The sequence below is a fragment of the Setaria viridis genome, chromosome 1, assembly GCF_005286985.2.
Source record: "Setaria viridis chromosome 1, Setaria_viridis_v4.0, whole genome shotgun sequence".
NCBI lineage: Eukaryota > Viridiplantae > Streptophyta > Magnoliopsida > Poales > Poaceae > Setaria > Setaria viridis.
In genome coordinates, this window is record NC_048263.2 from 11,424,486 (window position 1) to 11,443,077 (window position 18,592).

At 44.1% G+C, this 18,592-nt stretch overlaps 1 protein-coding gene across 2 annotated transcripts; it reads right to left on the bottom strand.

Annotated features, from left to right (window-relative positions):
* Positions 1 to 10,938: 10,938 nt before the first annotated feature.
* LOC117858620 (LRR receptor kinase SERK2) lies at positions 10,939 to 15,939 on the bottom strand. 2 transcript variants are annotated; one of them, XM_034741739.2, is made up of 11 exons: positions 15,563 to 15,939; positions 14,545 to 14,677; positions 14,350 to 14,421; positions 13,685 to 13,828; positions 13,521 to 13,592; positions 13,346 to 13,411; positions 13,186 to 13,256; positions 12,927 to 13,067; positions 12,320 to 12,661; positions 11,590 to 11,984; positions 10,939 to 11,444 (listed from the first exon to the last, which is right to left on the bottom strand). In XM_034741739.2, the coding sequence occupies exons 2-11, from the start codon at positions 14,658 to 14,660 to the stop codon at positions 11,130 to 11,132; spliced, it is 1,734 nt and encodes a 577-aa protein (XP_034597630.1). In that variant the 5' UTR covers positions 14,661 to 14,677; positions 15,563 to 15,939; the 3' UTR covers positions 10,939 to 11,129. The 2 variants fall into 2 exon arrangements, with proteins under 2 accessions (XP_034597630.1, XP_034597623.1); XM_034741732.2 differs by having other exon boundaries at positions 15,595 to 15,937.
* Positions 15,940 to 18,592: the final 2,653 nt, after the last annotated feature.

Below are 18,592 nucleotides of genomic sequence, written 5' to 3' on the forward strand. Positions count from 1 at the left end.
GTCCTAGCACATGTCTCCATATGTGTCCACATTATTAGTTCAACATCTCCATGTCCATGACTTGTGAAACATAGTCATCAACTAATACATGTGCTAGTCTAATATTCATGTGTGTCCTCACATGAACTCCGACTAGGGACAACTTTAGAATAACCATACAAGTAAAGAGTTTCACATACAATTCATATAATTGCAAATCAATTCAAGTAGCCTTTAATGAATATTCAATGAACACAATATACAAATCATGGATACAAATGGAATATCATCATCTCTATGATTGCCTCTAGGGCATACCTCCAACAGTGGCTACTAGAATGAATTTATGCCCTTTGCTTGACGGAGGATAAACTTGTCCGGTGAGGTCTATTCCCCATCCTCTGAACGGCCATGGTTTCATAATAGGAATCATGGCCGATGCGGGCGCGCGCTGTACATTCCCGTATTTCTGACAATCTTGGCATCCTTTATAATATTTGAAGCAGTCTTCGAGGATTGTCGGCCAGTAGTACCCATTATTCCTAATCATCCATTTCATCTTATGTGCCGATTGGTGGGCTCCACACACTCCTTCGTGGATTTCTCCCATCAGAGTTTTCGCCTCCTCTGTTCCTAGGCATTTGAGCAGGACACCATCAATCGTCCGGTAGAACAGGTCATCTTCTAGTAACACATATTTTGTGGCCTGAAATCATATCTGCCGATCCACTTTTTTCGATGGATCTTTCAGGTAATCGGCGATCTCTTTTTGCCAGTCATCGGCCGCGAGCTCTAGAGCCATAGCGCCTTGAATCGGCCGATATCCGGATGCATGTTGGGTGAGCCTGTTGGCATCCTCGTTATGATTTCTAGGGATGTGCTCAATAACCACGAACTTGAACTCTTTCAGAAGTTGCAGGCAATCCTCGTAATAAATCCTTAACACATCATCCTTGCATTCAGACCTTCCTGTTAATTGGTCCACAATAAGCATGGAATCCCCAAAAATCTCGACGGCATCGGCTTTGATTTCCCTCAATAATTGTAGCCCCTTCAACATAGGTTGGTACTCTGCTTGGTTGTTAGTGGCGGACGCTTCTATCGGCAGAGAGAAATCATAGCTTGCCCCCCGAGGCGATACGAGGACGATGCCGATTCCTGATCCGGCCCTACATGACGAACCGTCAAAGTATAAGGTCCACGGCACTGGTTCCATGAAGGTAGTTTCTGGTCCGCAGTGCTGGGCGACAAAATCGGCCATAACCTGACCTTTGACGGCTTTTGCCGATTCATATCGTAGATCGAATTCCGATAAGGCCAAAATCCATTTCCCGATTCACCCTTTCAAGATCGGCAATGACAGCATGTATTTTACCACGTCGTCTTTGCATACGACTACACATTGCGCCAATAACAAATAGTGCCTGAGTTTGGTGCATGAGAAGTAAAGGCATAGGCATAGCCGCTCCACTGGGGGATACCTTGTTTCGGCGTCCAGAAGTCTTCTACTGACATAATATATTACCTGTTCCTTTCCCTTGAACTCCTGGACCAGAGCCGACCCGATAGCTCGTTCATCGGCTAATAAATATAGTTTAAACGGCTTACCAGTTTGAGGTGGGACCAATACTGGTGGTGAGACCAAGTACTGCTTGAGATCTTCTAGTGCCTTGCGTTGCTCTTCTCCCCATACAAACTCTTGGTCGAGCTTCAACTTTAACAATGGTGTGAAAGCTTTGATATGCCCCGACAGATTAGATATGAATCTTCTGATGAAATTCACCTTGCCGATCAGGGACTGCAACTCAGTCTTATTTTGCGGGGCCACGACCTTATTGATGGCCGCTATGGTCTTCCGGTTGATTTCTATCCCCCGCTCATGAACCATGAATCCTAAGAATTATCCGGCGGATGCACCGAAGGCACACTTATTCGGGTTCATCTTCAGCCCATGTTTCTTCATGCATTCCAGTACCTGCCGCAAATCGGCTAGATGCTCCTGGTGTCCTTTTGATTTGACTACGACATCGTCGATGTAAATTTCGACCAGTATGCCGATAAGTTTGTGAAATATGTAATTCATGGCTCGCTGATATGTAGCGCCGGCATTCTTCAAACCGAAAGTCATTACCACCCACTCGAATAAACCAAGGTGACCCAGGCATCTGAAGGCCGTTTTGGGTATGTCCTCTTCGGCCATTAGTATCTGATTATATCCAGCGTTTCCATCCATGAAACTAATAACTTTGTGTCCCGCGGCGGCATCTATCAGCACATCGGCCGTCAGCATTGGGTATCCGTCCATCGGCGTGGCCTGATTGAGATTCCTGAAATCAACGCATAAGCGGAGCTTTCCGTTCTTCTTGTATACGGGTACAATGTTGGAGATCCATTCGGCATAACGGCACTGCCGAATAAATTTTGCTTCGATTAGCCTCGTTATTTCAGCCTCTATATCAGGTAGAATTTTTGGATTGCACCGCCGTGCAGGTTGCTGATACGGCCGATATCCCGGCTTTATGAGTAACCGATGTTCGACAATAGATCGGTCTAATCCGGGCATCTCATGGTATTCCCAAGTAAAGCAATCCTTAAACTCTCTTAATAAATTTGTCAATTTACATTTGTATTCCGGATCCAAATTTGCACTAATATACGTCGGCCTTGGCTTGGTGCCATCGCCAAAATCTATCATTTCTAATGAATCGGCCGACGTAAACCCGTGTCCCAGATTTCCATCTTCCCGGGCGAACTGATCCATTTAGTCTGATTCTTCTGAGCCGACTGCTCGAATCGGTTGTAGGCCAAAATCGGACACCTTCAGGAAATCAGTGTCCCATATTCTCCCGGATATGCACTTGACGTTCTTGTAGCTCCACTGTTGCGTGTCGGCCGCCGCGACACTGTATGCGGAATCGGCGGTAACCACCTCGATGTTGTCGCCGACCCATTGCACGAGGCATTGGTGCATCGTAGACGGGATGCAGCAATTTGCATGTATCCAGTCTCGGCCAAATAGCATGTTGTAGGACCCTTTGCCATTAATAATAAAGAAAGTAGTAGGGAGGGTCTTACTGCCGATGGTGAGGTTGACGCAGAGTGCGCCGCGGGCGGGGGACACGTTGCCTTCGAAGTCCTTGAGCATCATATCTATCCTGGTCAGGTCGTCATCACCCTTCCCTAGCTTCCGGAACATGGCGTATGGCATGATGTTAACCGCAGCTCCTCCGTCTACTAGTAATCTGGTGATGGGTCGGCCGTTGACATGCCCTTTAAGGAACAGTGCTTTCAGGTGTTGTTGTTTGTCATCTTCGAGCTTCTCGAACGTGGCTGTCATTGGCTCCAAAGCCAATTGTGCCATCTGCTCTTCTATTGCCGACATGTTCTGTCGGTCGGTAGGAGTCATGAATTCCATCGGCAGTATGAAAACCATGCTGATGTCGGCTACCGATTCGTCGTCCCCCCTGTCGTTTCTTTTGGGGCGCCAGACCTAAGATCTGCTATTTCTCTCATCCGCCGTATGCCGTTGCTCTTCTTCCTGTTGTTCCCACTGGCGGAGACGTTGGATTCTTCGTTTTTGAGACTTGGTCAATCCATCAGGGCACCACCTGGGGTTCACTAGTTTGGTCCGTGGCCTGGCGCATTCCCATTCTGGTTCACGTCCTAAGGGATTCTCGTCTGATACCCGAGCATCGGCCATCTCTTCAAGTCGATCGTGAACGCTGACCTTGTTTTCCGGTTGGTTGTACCGATCAAATCTGCCCCCCGACCTATCGCTTCGCTCGCGCCTGTCTTCCGACCGGTCATATCGGTCATTTCTGCCCCCCAGCCGATCACGCATTGGAGGGCGTCGGTCTTCTTGTTCGCGCCAGTTCCTGCTGATCGGCTCCGGCCTTCCTTCTTTGGAGCGAGATCTCCTGAATGACCGATTATTACGATACGGGCCGTTGCACTCAGGGCAATTATCGGCCGATGGCAACCTAAGGTTGCTTTCCCAGCAGTGAATGAAGAATGGGCATCTCCAGTGATCTTCATGCCGCCGCATTGCCTCTTCCCAGGATCTTGAGCGTTCCTATTGCCGTTGATATTTGTCAAGCAAAAATTTGGAAGTAACAGGCCTACGCTGATCTCCTGATCTGTCGTATTCATCCTCCATCCGCTGTTTCCCCTTGATGTCTTCAGGCGTCGCTTGATTTCTGGGGTCCATGGTGCCGCTTTTCTTAGCCGATTCGGACGTCAGCACCTTGGTTTGGAGCGAATTCTTCCCCGTATCAACCATGTTGGTGGGGAAGGGGTGCTGGTCGATCTTCATCGGCTTGGCCGGCTTTATTGGAACTTCAAATTTGAGTCTGCCTTGCTCGATGGCCGACTGTATCTGCTGCCGGAAGATTTTGCATTCATTTGTATCGTGGGAGGTGGCGTTATGCCACTTGCAATATTTCATCTTCTTCAGCTGTTCGGCAGACGGAATAGTATGGTACGGTGAGAGCTTGATCTGTCGTTCCTGGAGGAGAAGGTCGAAGATTTTATCGGCCTTTGATGTGTCAAATCCGAACGTTTCCGGTTCCTTCTTTCCGAATGGACACGATATCGGCTTTTTCCCTTTAATCCATTCCGCAAGGCCGATCTCTGTCTCTTCTTCTGTTTCAACCTCTTCTAAGTATGCCACCTTCTTCTGGAAGTTCCTTCATGGATCAAAAGGGCGTACTTCTTGACCAGACAGTCGGTGGGTGATTTGGCTTAAGCTCTCAAACTCCTGCGAAGCGTATTTTTCTTTGATATGAGGCAGGAGACCCTGGAAGGCTATATCGGCCTATTGCGCATCGGTCAGGGCTAGGGAGTAGCACTTGTTCCTGATTTCCCTGAACCTTTGCACATATGAGGAAATCGGCTCGTCGCTTCTCTATCTGAGGCTGGTTAAATCGGATAGCTTCATCTCGTGTATTTCGGCGTAGAAGTATTTATGAAATTGCCTTTCCAGATCAGCCCACGTAATTATCGAGTTGGGCAGTAATGTAGTGAACCATTGGAAGGCTGACCCAGATAGGGATGACGAGAAAAGGCGCACCCGTAGAGCATCCTGCGCTGCTGCTTCCCCGCATTGGATGATGAACCTGTTCACGTGTTCCACAGTTGAGGTGTCATCCAGCCCCGAAAACTTAGTGAAATCGAGAACTTTGTACCGATGGGGAAACGGTAGTAAGTCATATGTAGGCGGGTATGGTGTCTTGTATGTGTATGTCTGCATCTTCGGTTTTAAACCGAATTGCTCTTGAATCACCTCCGCTATGCGTGCCGTCCAGTCTGGTTGTTGCAGATGGACTATCGGCTGGGGAACCGGCACGTGTTGGTATACTGGCGGCGGGATGACCTGGTGATGAGCGAAAGCGTGCGGCGCCTGATGTGTCATAGCCAGCTGCGTAGTCGGGGTCGGCTGTTTGAATGAATTAGCCGCTTCGTCATATAGTACGAGCGGTGCAACGCCCCGAAGTACTTCCGTTGCTTCTGCCCCCCTGCTCATCTCCGGCGTGACGGGCTGATATTGTGGCATCGTCGGTCTAATGGCCGATTGGAAAGATGCCTGGAGTTGAGGACTTCCATGGCTGACCGATTGATCCTGGACGACCGTCACTGATGGTGCCCTCAAGGCACTGAATTCGAAGGAGGAAACTGCGCGGAGGACATCTGAACGGAACGCGGCTGGAGATATGGCGCGCCGTTAGATCCCAGAGGGATTGATGATGAAGAAGCGCTGGGACCTCCAATTGGAATTTGGATCGGCTGAGGAGCCGAATAAGTTGCATTTGAATAGCTCCTAGTCGGGGCCGTAATAGGTGGAGCATATGCCGGCCCCTGGTACCCTTGGGATACGCCGCTGGCTAAGGAGCTGATGACGGCATTGTATACCGTATTAGAAATCACCGGGGATTGATCAATGAAAGCCTGATAGACAGATTGTTGAACCATCTCGAACATCTTGTCCGAGTCTTCGGTGATTGTGATCTGGCGGGGAGTTGGAAACGGAGTCTTTTTGACAGTTTCCCCGCTCCTGGTACGACTGAAAGATTGCAGACATGTCTTCCGGTAGTATGCCATCTGCTTCTCCAATTCTTCCTTCTGGTCGTCCCTAAGGTCCGCTTCTGTCACTTTCATGACGTTGTCTTCCGAGACTTCGGCAGCTTTCGACATAGTGGCGGTTGTATTGGTCCCACCAGGCGTGCCAAAAGTGTGTTGGCGCTAGAAATCGGCTGATCGAATTCCCAGCGTCGGACACACGACCCAGGAGAATCTGCTTAACTCCTGTTCGGGTGATCGCCCTGGTGCGGTTCGCGCGGTGTGCCAGCCAATCTGACCTGTTGATTGGCAAGGAAAGAAACGTGTCAGATCCCAGAGGTTGCGATCGGCTAAGGTTCCGATCTCGAGGTGGCTTATCAACGAATCGACCGATTTGCCGTAATAAAGAAATCGGCTATAATGCAGCCGATTACCAAGCAACGTCGATAAAGAAAACCGCTAAAGTAATCTAAACAACGTTACAGTAGCAACACTAGGAACAGATCTAATCGGCTATACGTAAAATGAATAGACTAAACGACGAAGTGCAAGAAAGCCGAAATTTCCAATTCCTAGCTGGATAACTGGTGATAAAACTAGAACAACAGGTAAAACCTAGAATTCTAGTGAATATCGATAACTAGTGAATAAATCTAAACGAAACGACAACGATGCGTCCGAAATTAAAGCTTAGATATTATTCGATAAACGGAACTTACAAGATCGGCCGGAGGTCAAGTTGATGCAGCCCCGCTAACCCGTACGAACTCGTGAAAAAGAAGAAAAGTATTGGCGAAGTCGCCGGCTTGAAAGTAAGCACGAGGAAATAGTAGTTTGTTGTATTGAGTTGATGATGATTACAGATCTACAATGGTGGCTATTTATAGCCTGTTACAAACGACTTCTTATCTGACTAGAACTCTATCTCTAATTTTAAAACAAAAAACAAATATTTACAAGTACGACTCGTACTAGGTCGATTATCGCGCTCTTCATCGATTGACTCCCTCTTCATCTTCATAATCCTCTTTAGGCCCACACCGGCCCAATGGCTCCAGCCTCCTAATCGGCCGATTTCTACTCACTCCATCGGCAAGGAACAACCGATTAGGGCCCACATGCCGGGGCTCTGACTACTCCGATCCTGGGACCTAAGGTCGGGCGAGGCGGATATCCTCCTTCGGAGGGTCGAGCGCATCCGACCCAGGACTCAGGGGTCGGGCGAGGCGGAGCTGAACCCTTAAAGGGTAACCGGCCGATCCCTGACTGTAGCACCAATCGGCCGATTTTCAACCGTGACCTCTGTGTCTTATCGCATCCTCTGATTTCTTCCTTTCTCATCGCCGATTTCACACGTGTCAAAATCTGGCGTCAACAGGTAGTATCGATCAAGTCCAAGGAAACTCCTAATCTCTATCATTGTTCGAGGCAGTTCCCACTTTAACACATCTCTGACTTTCCCTGGGTCGACTGCAATACCTCCATTGGTGATGACATATCCAAGAAATGAAACTTCACTCAACCAACTTAGCATACAACTGATGTTCTCTAAGCTTCTATAGCACAAGTCTCAGGTGTTCCTCATGCTCCTCTTCATTCTTGGAGTATATCAAAATATCATCAATAAAGACAACCACAAACTTATCCAAATACTCCATAAACACCTTATTCATAAGATACATGAAGTAGGCGAGGGCATTAGTCAAGCCAAAAGACATCACTGTATACTCATACAGTCCATATCTAGCAGTAAATGTGGTCTTGGAAATGTCTGACGGCCTGATATTCATCTGATGGTATCCTGATCGCAGATCAATCTTCGAGAAAACCTTGGCTCCTCTCATCTGATCAAATAGATCTTCAATCCGAGGTAGTGGATACTTGTTCTTGATGGTCATCTCATTAAGTGATATGTAGTCCACACATATCCTTTTAGTACCATCTTTCTTCTCTACAAATAAAACCGGTGCTCCCTAAGGTAACGAACTAGGATGGAGCGCTTATCTAATAGTTCCTTCAGTTGTTTCTTAAGCTCTTGTAACTCATCACTCGACATTCTACATGGTCTCTTGGAAATAGGTGCAGTACCAAGTATAAGATCAATAACAAACTCCACTTCTCGGTTTGGTGGCATGCCTGGTAGATCATCGAGGAAGACGTCTAAGAACTCACACAGCACTCTAATGTCTTTTATGGCAATATCCTTTAGCTGATTGATCACACACGCCATTTCTGATGGTAACCCAGCCACAAATTCAATCCTTTGTCCTTGAGGGTTTGTAAGAAGCACTGATCTCTTGGCACACTGAATTAGTCCATCAAATGTACTCAACCATCCCATTCCAAGGATGACATTGATGCCAGTTGATTCCAAAACTATAAGGTCAGCTAGAAAGTCTACCTCTTTTACATTTATGTTGACCTTTGGACAAATGTAGCTTGCTCTTATCTCACCACCAGGAGAATATACTAACATGGTCTTCTTCATGGTGTACTTGGGTAAGCTCTGTCTTGATGTATACTGAGAAGTAACAAATGAATGTGTGGTACCAGAGTCAAACAGAAACCGTGGCAGGCATTGAGTTGATAAAGAACATGCCAAGAACGACCTCCTGAGCCTTCTAAACACTCTCTGAAGTCACATGGTTCATCTTACCATGTATGTAGTCCTGTTGTCCAACATTTTATTCAGGTTAGTTTCCATTTCACACTTTTGATCTTCGCCAGTTTAGACTCCTAGAACCATTGTTGAATTGCCTTTGGAGATTCTGAGTATCCTTCCTAGGACAGTTGTTGGCAAAGTGACCAATTTCTCCATAGCTAAAGCATTCCTTTCCCTTGGAAGTGCAAGGGGTACTGGTCTCCATCAGGATATTACTAGGATGGATCTGGAAATTATCTTGAACCTCTGGATCGGGGTGCTTGAACACATCCCGCTCCCTGGAGTAACATGAGTGGTTACACAGTTGAGTACAATGGGGGCGAGTGATCAAGGACACAACTTGGCTTCCTTAAAGTCCTATTGCTGTTCAGAGTCTTCGAAGTCTTCTTGAGATTTCTCGAACTATGCTCCTTCTAGCGTCACACAATCATCCAAAGCAACTAAACAAGCAAACAAATACATCTAAAAAGAAACAGTACACCAAACAATAAACATGTACTAAAAAGTAGCACAAAAATAATCTACACGTTAAGATGATCACGTGAGCAAAAGAATCACTCAAAAAAAGTTAAAACGCAAAAGATATGACTTAACAAAGCTCTAGGCACTTGCTGGCAAGGCTTAGAAACTTTTAGGGGCTTAACTGTGAGAAACCGAGGATCTAAATGCGATAAAACCAAAGATTGAACTGGATCTCGGGATTTAAGACTTTCTCGGGGGCTAAACCATAAACTTGCTACCTCATCTTGAACCTTCGCTTGTTTGGCCCGTGCAGCTAGTCCAAGCTTCCCGGCGACGGCTGGCTAGGGGAAGGATGCGCGCACAGCAACGCTAGGCTGTCCCTGGGCGGCGGAGGCGAGCGGTGGTGGTGGCGGTGCTAGCAGGGGCGTGGCGCAGGAGGTGGCTAGGCGATAGCTCGAGCACGCGGGATAGCGAGGCGCGAGGCGCGGCAGCTAGATGGCGGTGAGGCGCAGGCGGCTAGGCGCGTAGGGTCGGGCTGCGGCGGACGGCGAGCACGGCACAACTCGGGCCCAGGAGGTAGTAGGCTAGGCATGGGCGCCCAGGAGGCAGCGACACAAGGCCATAGCCATGGCCGGCAAACAAGAATAGAGAGAGAAATTATGGGAATAAAAAGAGGGATTCGTCGAGAACGACCTCCAAACTTGCTCTTCAACGGCAAAATGGAATAAGGATGACAAGACGAACGCGTCGGTGCGCTCAGTTTGAACGGCAAAACGGAACAAGGATGACAAGACGAACGCGTCGGTGCGCTCACCTTTAACTGAGGATTGACGGTTTCGCCGGATTTTCTGGTCGGGAAGTTCGCCTAAATTTAAAAGATTGATATGTTTAGCGTCGAATTGTGGGAGTTAGGGTTGTCGAAATGTGGGGTTTGTGGTGTTGGATAAGCGTCAGGTCGAGTTGAAGTCCAGTTTTCTTTCCTCTTTTTTCTAATTTCGGGAATTAATTTTGGATTCAAAAACAATTCCAGAAAATCCTTAAATAGTAATTAAATCATGAAAAATACTCAAAAACTCCCAAAAATTCAGGAAAATTTCTGGAGATGAGTTGGAAATGAGGAACCCAAATAAAATACTTGGAACTCCTGAAAGAGTTGTAGAACCATCCAAAAATTGGATTAAGCTCTAGAACAATGAGAATAAATTTCAGAAAAATCTGAAAAATTCTCAGAGGAACCTAATCATTGTCTGAACGCATTTTTGAACTTTTTACACTTAAGGAATAAGTTATGCAACCAGCATGAACGCAACACACTTAAACCTATGGTTCATTAAGTGAATTTTAGAAAAAGATTTTAATGCCTAATAAATTCACAAAGAAACCTTAAGGCCTTAAACGAACTCAAAAAATTCTAGAGAAATTTTAATTAATTTTTATTAACTTGCAAATGATGAAAATTAGAGTGTTACATTCGTAGAAACATCCACGAAGAGTCTCATGGAGCTCAGATTCTAGTGGATGAAGTAGTACAACAGGCAATTGTAGTGTTGAAGATTTAACAAACCAGCCAACCAGATCGATGGATCACTGAACGCAAAGCTTGGTTGATGTCTCCAGGACAATACAACATATAGTACTACTAGGATGTACATGTACACAAATTCAAGAGGAGCAAAACATATGGCGACTTTATCAACGGTAGACAACTGGAGATGAATGATAAAGCGAGATCATGGCGCGCAAATTAAACAACCTAAGCTCCGGTACGGCCAACAAAATAATTACAGTTACCACCTCTATCTACTGCCAATTATCCATCCAAATTCATCCATTTTCATGATATTACTCAACAAGTTTGTTAGAATAATCTTATGAACAAACCTATCTGATATCTACTCTACGGATAACAGCAGTTACATACAGTACAGACATGGGTTGCATTGCATTTACGCCCATCCATTGTCACAGATTGTCATCTACCTGCAGACAGCTCTATCGCTTCCTGATTATAGACAGAGTCCTCTCCCCAGTCAAACCTCCGCTGCATTCGCTCGTAATCCTGCCTTCTTGTCACCTCCACCTGCTGCCACTCCTCCCACCGCTCTGCCAAGCCCTCACCTTCCAGCATCCTAACCACTTCTGACATGGATGGCCGGTCCTCTGGTGATGCCTGTGTGCACAGAAGTGCTATCTGTATAATCATTTCAAGCTCCTCGTTGTCATAATTCTGATTCAGGTTGCCATCCACAATTGAGTCTAGCTGCCCTTCTCTCTGCAGCTTCTTTACCTGCATTTAGTTACAGGCACATTGTAACATACACAGGAATCAGATATTCATATTGCATCAAGGATGGAACCATTTTAAAATAATTACTACCCAAAGAGGCAAAGGGCAAAGCTATCCAATTTTCAGAAAAATAAACAAGACTTACGTGATCAAGCAATAGCACATCATCTTCCTCTTCCAACCGTGAGAAGTCTATGGCCCGCTGACCAGTCACAAGTTCAAGAAGCATGATCCCATAGCCAAAAACATCAGTCCGCTCAGACGACTTCCCTGTGGACAGGTACTCAGGCGCTATGTGACCCATCGTTCCACGGACTTGTGTTGTCACAGATGTCTTCTGCACATCTACTAACTTTGCGAGGCCAAAATCACCAACAACAGGCTCAAAATCCTCGTCAAGCAATACATTCGCAGCTTTTACATCACGGTGTATGATCTTGGGGTTGCAGTGTTCATGCAGATACTCCAGTCCACGAGCTGTGCCTATAGCCACCTGTTTCCTTTCAGGCCAGTCTAGGATGGGTTCTCCAGGCTTAAATTCTGGATAACATTTGGAACATTGAACGCATGACATGAGACCAACATTAAATAATGAACAGAAAAGGAGGCTAAACAAGTCAATATTTTAATGACTCATGGGAAAATTTGTTATATATTGATATAACAGATCAAGTCCATTAACAAAAGGCTTAGCTAAAATGTGAATTGAGAAGTTCAATGACCATATGCAAATCAGCAAATGGTGAAGTTCTACCTGTACTACATAAGAGCAAGGAAATACTAGAGAAAATTCCTTATATGTAATGTAATAATAGTGGAACATCTTAGCAAACTACATAGAGGAGGGGTGCACAGACAAATACAAAAATTTATACCTCTTAAGCGGTATGCAACACTCAAATTCTGCATAAATGGATAGACCAGCAGACGCTCTGTTTGCGTCGTGCAGAAGCCAATCAACCTTAGGAGATTACGGTGAACTGCAACACTAATCAGCTCGACCTCACGCAAGAAGGCAGCTTCCCCACCAGGACTCTCATAGTCAGTCAATCGTTTTACAGCAATCTTTGTGGCGTCTGGAAGAACACCCTTGTAGACTTTACCGAAACCTCCCTGTCCAAGAACATTTCTTTCATTGAAATTATCAGTTGCAATCTGCAGTTCTCTCCATGCAAATCTTTTCAGCTGGCCAAACGCAATTCGTCGATCATCCTCGCCTGCAGATCATGAATTGTTATATAGCTTAGGTCAATTCATAAAGTTCCAATGCAAACTTGAATCTCTTATGATTAATTCAACACCCAATCAATCAAGGCGCTGTTCATGTATTTTGATTAAGGGGTACGTTTACTTGCTAGTTTCTGGTGGCAATAAAATTTATAATTTTGAAGAGATAACGCTTGCACCAAGAGTCCAAGACATTAGTAAGACTACTGACTACTGTAGAAGACAAAAAAAACATCAACTACAAGGGCATGGAACCTGCTACATCCACAAAAACTTCCCGCAGATGGCTTCTCCTCCTTGCATTACAGATTAGAAACAGAACTCCCACAATAAGAAGGCCTATTACTCCACCAACTGTTCCAAGTATCAAGCCAACTTTTGAGCTATGAGACCCACCTGTAAGATGATGATTGTAGAATAATTAGGAATCTCATAATATATAAGGCAACAATATGTTCTAACAGACAAACTACAATGCATTGGTAAATTCATAAATAGTCATAATACAACTTACTCTGATAGGACATGCTGGAAGCACAAGATTGGGGGAAATTGGGTCCACAATTTAAGTGATTCCCAGAAAAACTGTTCATGGAAAAAGGGAATTTTATCAACCACTCAGGATTAAGAAACAAACATAGAATAAAAAAACATTAAGAGCAAATTTGGCATACTTGTAACGTGCTACTTGAAACAGCGAATCAGGTATCTGACCAGTTAAATTATTATATGCCAGGCGGCTGTCATTGAAACATAATTTTGTTAAACACATGACAAGAACAATTAAATGAATTCGAGTGATCAGAAACTTGAAAGGGTATCATACTCAGCCAAAAAGGATAGTCTTACATGTCTGTCAAGCTTGAAATGTTTGCTATGCTATCAGGAATTGGCCCATTAAAACCATTTTGACTCAATATCCTGGTTACGAGGAAGAAAGGAAGAAAACATGAGAACGTTGCATCATTATAACTCTATTTATAAGAAGGGAACGCTGACTTTCAAATACTTACAACAGCTGTAGCTTAGAAAGGTTGCCAAGAGAAGCTGGTATTTCTCCAGCTAAAAGGTTGTCTTCTAAATCTAAGCTTGTCAAACTAGAAAGGTTACCAAACTCCTCAGGTATGCTACCGGTAATCCTGTTACCAGCTAGTGACCTGCACGATCATATGCTACATAGTTTCATAGTAGTCTGAGAGAAGGATTAGGAAATAAAATTGCACCAAGCTTGAACATGTAGGACACACATCTACAGGTAATAGTCACAACTTGTACCAATTCTTCTAAACTACAATGTGTTCATCCTAGTTTACTTGCATAGATGGCTAGCCTACTTTTATATTGTTTCATTAAAAAAGAAAGAAAAAACAGTTTGGCTAAAGACATAAAGAAAAGCTAGACATGTCTATCCACTGAAGCAACTTAGAAAAACAAGATTCAATTGAGGAACTGATTCCTAGACAACCCAAGGTTTCTGGACTTTAGTCAATGTAATCGTAATGCATGTGTCCATTCTATAAATTTCTAATTTTGAACGACATAAAGTAATTCTCTGGAAAAAAAAAAGAACTCATTAGTTCCAATAATTTAATAAATGTAGTGTTGTCCACTTTCATGTTTAGAAAAGTGATTATGTCAAAAGTACTATTTAATTGAGCGAATAACAGATTGTACTCACAGGACACTCAAATATTGGAGTTCTCCAATTCTTGGTGACAATACACCAGTAAATCCCCGTGCAGCCAATGTTCTAGGGGATAGCATCAAGATGAGTCAGCAAAATAAACAGGATCAGAACCAAAGGAAATGCTCCAACAACATCAGAATATAACAAAAGCAAAGAAAGGAAGAAGATACAGGGTATCCAACTTACACTTGAACAACATTGTTGCTACTGTCACAAATCACAGAATTCCATGTGCAAGGGTTAACTTGATTTTGGTTCCAATCAGAAAGTTGGCCACCGGTAGCATTCAGTTTTTGTTTCATATCATATAAAGCATCCCCTGCAAAGCAAAGTCAGTTATTCAGTTTTGATAAGGTACTTTAGAATTGAAACCTAAAGATCCAACCAACGCTTAGCCAGCATTAAATGTCTACATCACCCCCGAAGGATCCAAAATAACTTGGTTTCTCCATGTCCAACAACTAACTTATATGTCCATCCAAGGCTTAAACACTAAGGAATACAGTTTCCATTAATTAATAGTGTAAAAATGAAGACAAATGCATGTTTTTTTCACTACTGAGAGAGTCAGAACTCACAAATCCAAAGACATTATCCAACACACCATATACTAGTGTGTTATATGAACATTGCCATATAGACAGTTACATGAATTGCACTGGCATGTTTGTTCAGATAACATTAATGAGCATGTTGATGAGCCTTCTTGTAAATAATGGTAGATGTACACCCATATTAAATGCTATGTTGAGCTGGTTACTTGCAGTTACAGATATATGAGGTATCATTATTATAAACTAAGGTTCAACTTCCAGAAAAATTAACTAAGGCCGAGCTAAATTTATGTTTCACAGATATCAATTGCGATGCCAATACGGGAATATTGCAACCGCTGTCTCGAAAATCAGCCATCTGGCCCATCTAGGCGGCGTCTTCACACTAAACGACAGCGACTCCCTCCCGCCAAGTGCCAAATTGCTATCTAGACTGCCTAGCATCAACAGAGCCTGCCTAACTGCTACCTAGGTGCTATGCGCCACCCCACCGCCCAACCAGTTCCTAATGCTCCTGTAAAACATTTGGTATAACATAGCAACAGATTAAGATACAACTGAATTCCCACGTTTTTAGCTAATATCTACCAAAAACGCATTCATGAGAAAGCATGGAGGCAAGCGGTGGTGGCGGCGGTTGAGAGCGTCACCTTGCAGGAAGGATAGGGCGGGGCGGTTGTACCTTGGCGATCGGATGCAGAGAAGCACGGCAAAGATACCACCAGGATCAGCACAGCAAATCCCAGCTTTCTCATCTTGCTGAGACCCACCTCCGGCTGGATCCCCCACTCCAATCCACACCAGCGGCCTAGCACAAGTGGATAGGGGGGCCGGTGGCCGCGCCCCCCGTGCCCGGAGCCGTGGTCAGGCGGAGACGGCGCAGGCTGCGGGGCGAGGCGGGAGGAAACCGGGATCGCCGAGGCGGCGACGGCGGCTGCGGATTCGAGGATTTCGGTGGGCGGATTCGGGATGAGCAAGTTGGAGGAAAGTGTGAGCGGAGCAAGAACCTCGAGCACTTCTCTTTTCCTTTTTTGTTTTTTCGCGATTTTCTATTTGGGATTTGGATTATTCGGATTCGTTCGTGGGCCGTGCGCGCCTGACCGTTCGAAAGGCCGAATGGGGAGCCCGTGAGTCTTCTTCCCTACGAGCTGTGTCTGTGAGAGCCGGAGCCGGCGAGCAGCTTTTGGGCTCGAGCCGATGCATCTGAGCTTTCCGTTTTCTCCACATTAGAGTGATTCATCAAACTTTCGTGATTCAACCACACACAATTCGACGCACTCTCTACGGATTACTTCGAAATTCAAAAAAGGGAAGCTGTAGAAAAGGTGGCATCAAGATGGACTGTGAACGTGATGCATCAAGATTATAAATTCGATGAATCATATATTATAATTAGTTTGGTTGACAACCATAATATGAACAAGATGGATGCAAAACTTGTTTTTAGAGTCGAAGCATAATTTGACGGCTCATTGTTTCTGCCATTGATTTGTTTTAAAGCTATAAGTAATTGTTTCTTCCATTGAACATGAATGATGGCTGAGTTTTAGCTGTCGTGGCGCATTGGGGAAAAAGTGGAATTGACGTTCTCTAATGTCCCAACAAAGTGTCCATTCTTTTTTCTTTCTTAACATAATGAAGTGTACAAATCATATATGGATACGAAGTGAGTAAGACTATGGGCACCTCTATGATGTCACGGACTCCAGGTAGAAAGGATCATTCAATTTGTTTAATTAGATAATTGCTCTAGTAGACTCCTTCCAAACATGTAGCTAAATTCTATAACAACGTTTCGTATTTATTTTCACTTCTTGCTATGATCCCATTTAGATAGTGTTTGGCTCACCGAATGCAACGTAAACACGTTATGGAGTGATAACAAGTAGCGTTACAGGCGTTTGTTTTGGCTTGGTCCGTAATCTATTATGCTGCAATCGTTCAAATCGGATCCCGCTCGTCCCCGGTTGTAATCGCATCGCTTCCCTCATAATACTTTACGATACCGTTACCTTGATTGAACCAAACTGAGAACGTAATTGCATATTCCAGTGATGATTCCCCCATGATTTGATTACATTTACGTTTGCGTTACCACTCCTTGAACCAAACACTATCTTAATAATTTTACTGCTGCTGTAGCTACCATAATTCGCTACAGTCACGTTCGACAATAGCAAAACGTTTATAGCTACATCACTCATGTGTCATGACTGCATCTTCTAGCTGTTATAAAAAGGATTCAATCTGCTTCTGAAGCCAAACATTGAAATAAATTTCAATTAGGACAGTCATTCCTTAAGCAGCGGTTAACAAACATAGTGGCTGTGTTTGCGAATGTGAGGTGTAAGGATTGTGACGATCTAGATGCCGTGAGAAAAATAGCATACATTGGATTTAAAAAACTGAGTGCAAGATTTGCATAGTAGCTAAGAGTCTGTTGAAAGCAGCCGTGGGTATGTATGACAGAAAAGCATTGGGAATTCTGCTGCTGTAAATTGGAAGGAGGAAGGTGTAGGCTACAAACATATTTTTTTTATGTAAATGTATAGCACTGATATCCAGAACCACTTTATGTGATTGTACCAGTGTACCTAAAAAGACTATTCTTCTTAGCGGTGGTCATCCCACTATTGCCACCCTTCTTCTCATGGTGCTGTGCTCCTTCAGCATCAACGACCGCATCCACCTCCACCCCAACTCCGTCATCATCCTCGCCATGTTCACACATTTTATCTGATATGTCACTAGTGGTGACGTGCGAGCGTCGCACTCGCTGTTTCGACACTTTTACTTGCTGCAGGAGCAACTGATCGGATCTTGCACTACGGGAAACCTTAAATTTGCCGAGTGTTTTCTTTTTGCCGAGTATTTTTTTTCGGACACTCGGCAAACAAGCTCTTCGCCGAGTGCCAAGCCAAAAACACTCGGCAAAGAGGGGCTTTGCCGAGTGTCAAATAAAAAATACTCGGCAAAGCCCCCTCTTTGCCAAGTGTCAAAAAAAACACTCGGCAAAGAGGGGGGTTTGCCTAGTGTTTTTTTTACACTCGGCAAAAAAATAATTTTTTTTTCTCTTTTCACCATCAAATTTTTTCTACTCCCCACATACAACATGTGGTACTCCATGTTAAAATTTGGTATATTTTTGAATTTATTTGCTATATTTAACTAATTAATTGTATTTCAAGGGAATTTTTGGTATAAGTCAAATTTGAGCTGCAAGTGATTCAAATTATGGAATAAAATGAGTAAAAAAATGATATTCATGTTATTTGGACCAATTTGAGACCTGACCCATGAAATGAAAAGAAATTTCGAACATCTTGTTCAGGAAACACGACCATGAACGTGTGGCAGTAGTATTTTTAAATTGTAAAAAAAACAATCAAAGTCTGAAAATCTTAAGATTGATATAATACATGGAGGCTATGGAAAAAAATTGAGAAGGTTTTGCATATTTCATCATGTACGATGATTACAAACCGAAGCATCTCAGAAGAAGAATAGTAACTTTGAGAAGGATTCGATAAAATTTAGAGTCGAAGTGACGGTCGAGTTCGGTTTGACTACAAAACTTTTTGTATAGTCAGTAGAGAACCTATATTGGTTCGTGTGAAAATTTGGTATTTTTTGAAACTGTTAGATATTTTTTAAATTTTTTTCAAAAAAAGTTTGCCGAG

What these genes read in the sequence shown, in the direction of transcription:
- LOC117858620 (XM_034741732.2), bottom strand. Translation starts at nt 15,667, where the DNA reads ATGAGAAAGCTGGGATTTGCTGTGCTGATCCTGGTGGTATCTTTGCCG. An exon ending in CTTTCTAAGCTACAGCTGTT is followed by an intron (nt 13,593 to 13,684) that starts GTAAGTATTTGA and finishes CCTCGTAACCAG; the next exon opens with GATATTGAGTCAAAATGGTT. An exon ending in ATTTCAAGCTTGACAGACAT is followed by an intron (nt 13,412 to 13,520) that starts GTAAGACTATCC and finishes TTTCAATGACAG; the next exon opens with CCGCCTGGCATATAATAATT.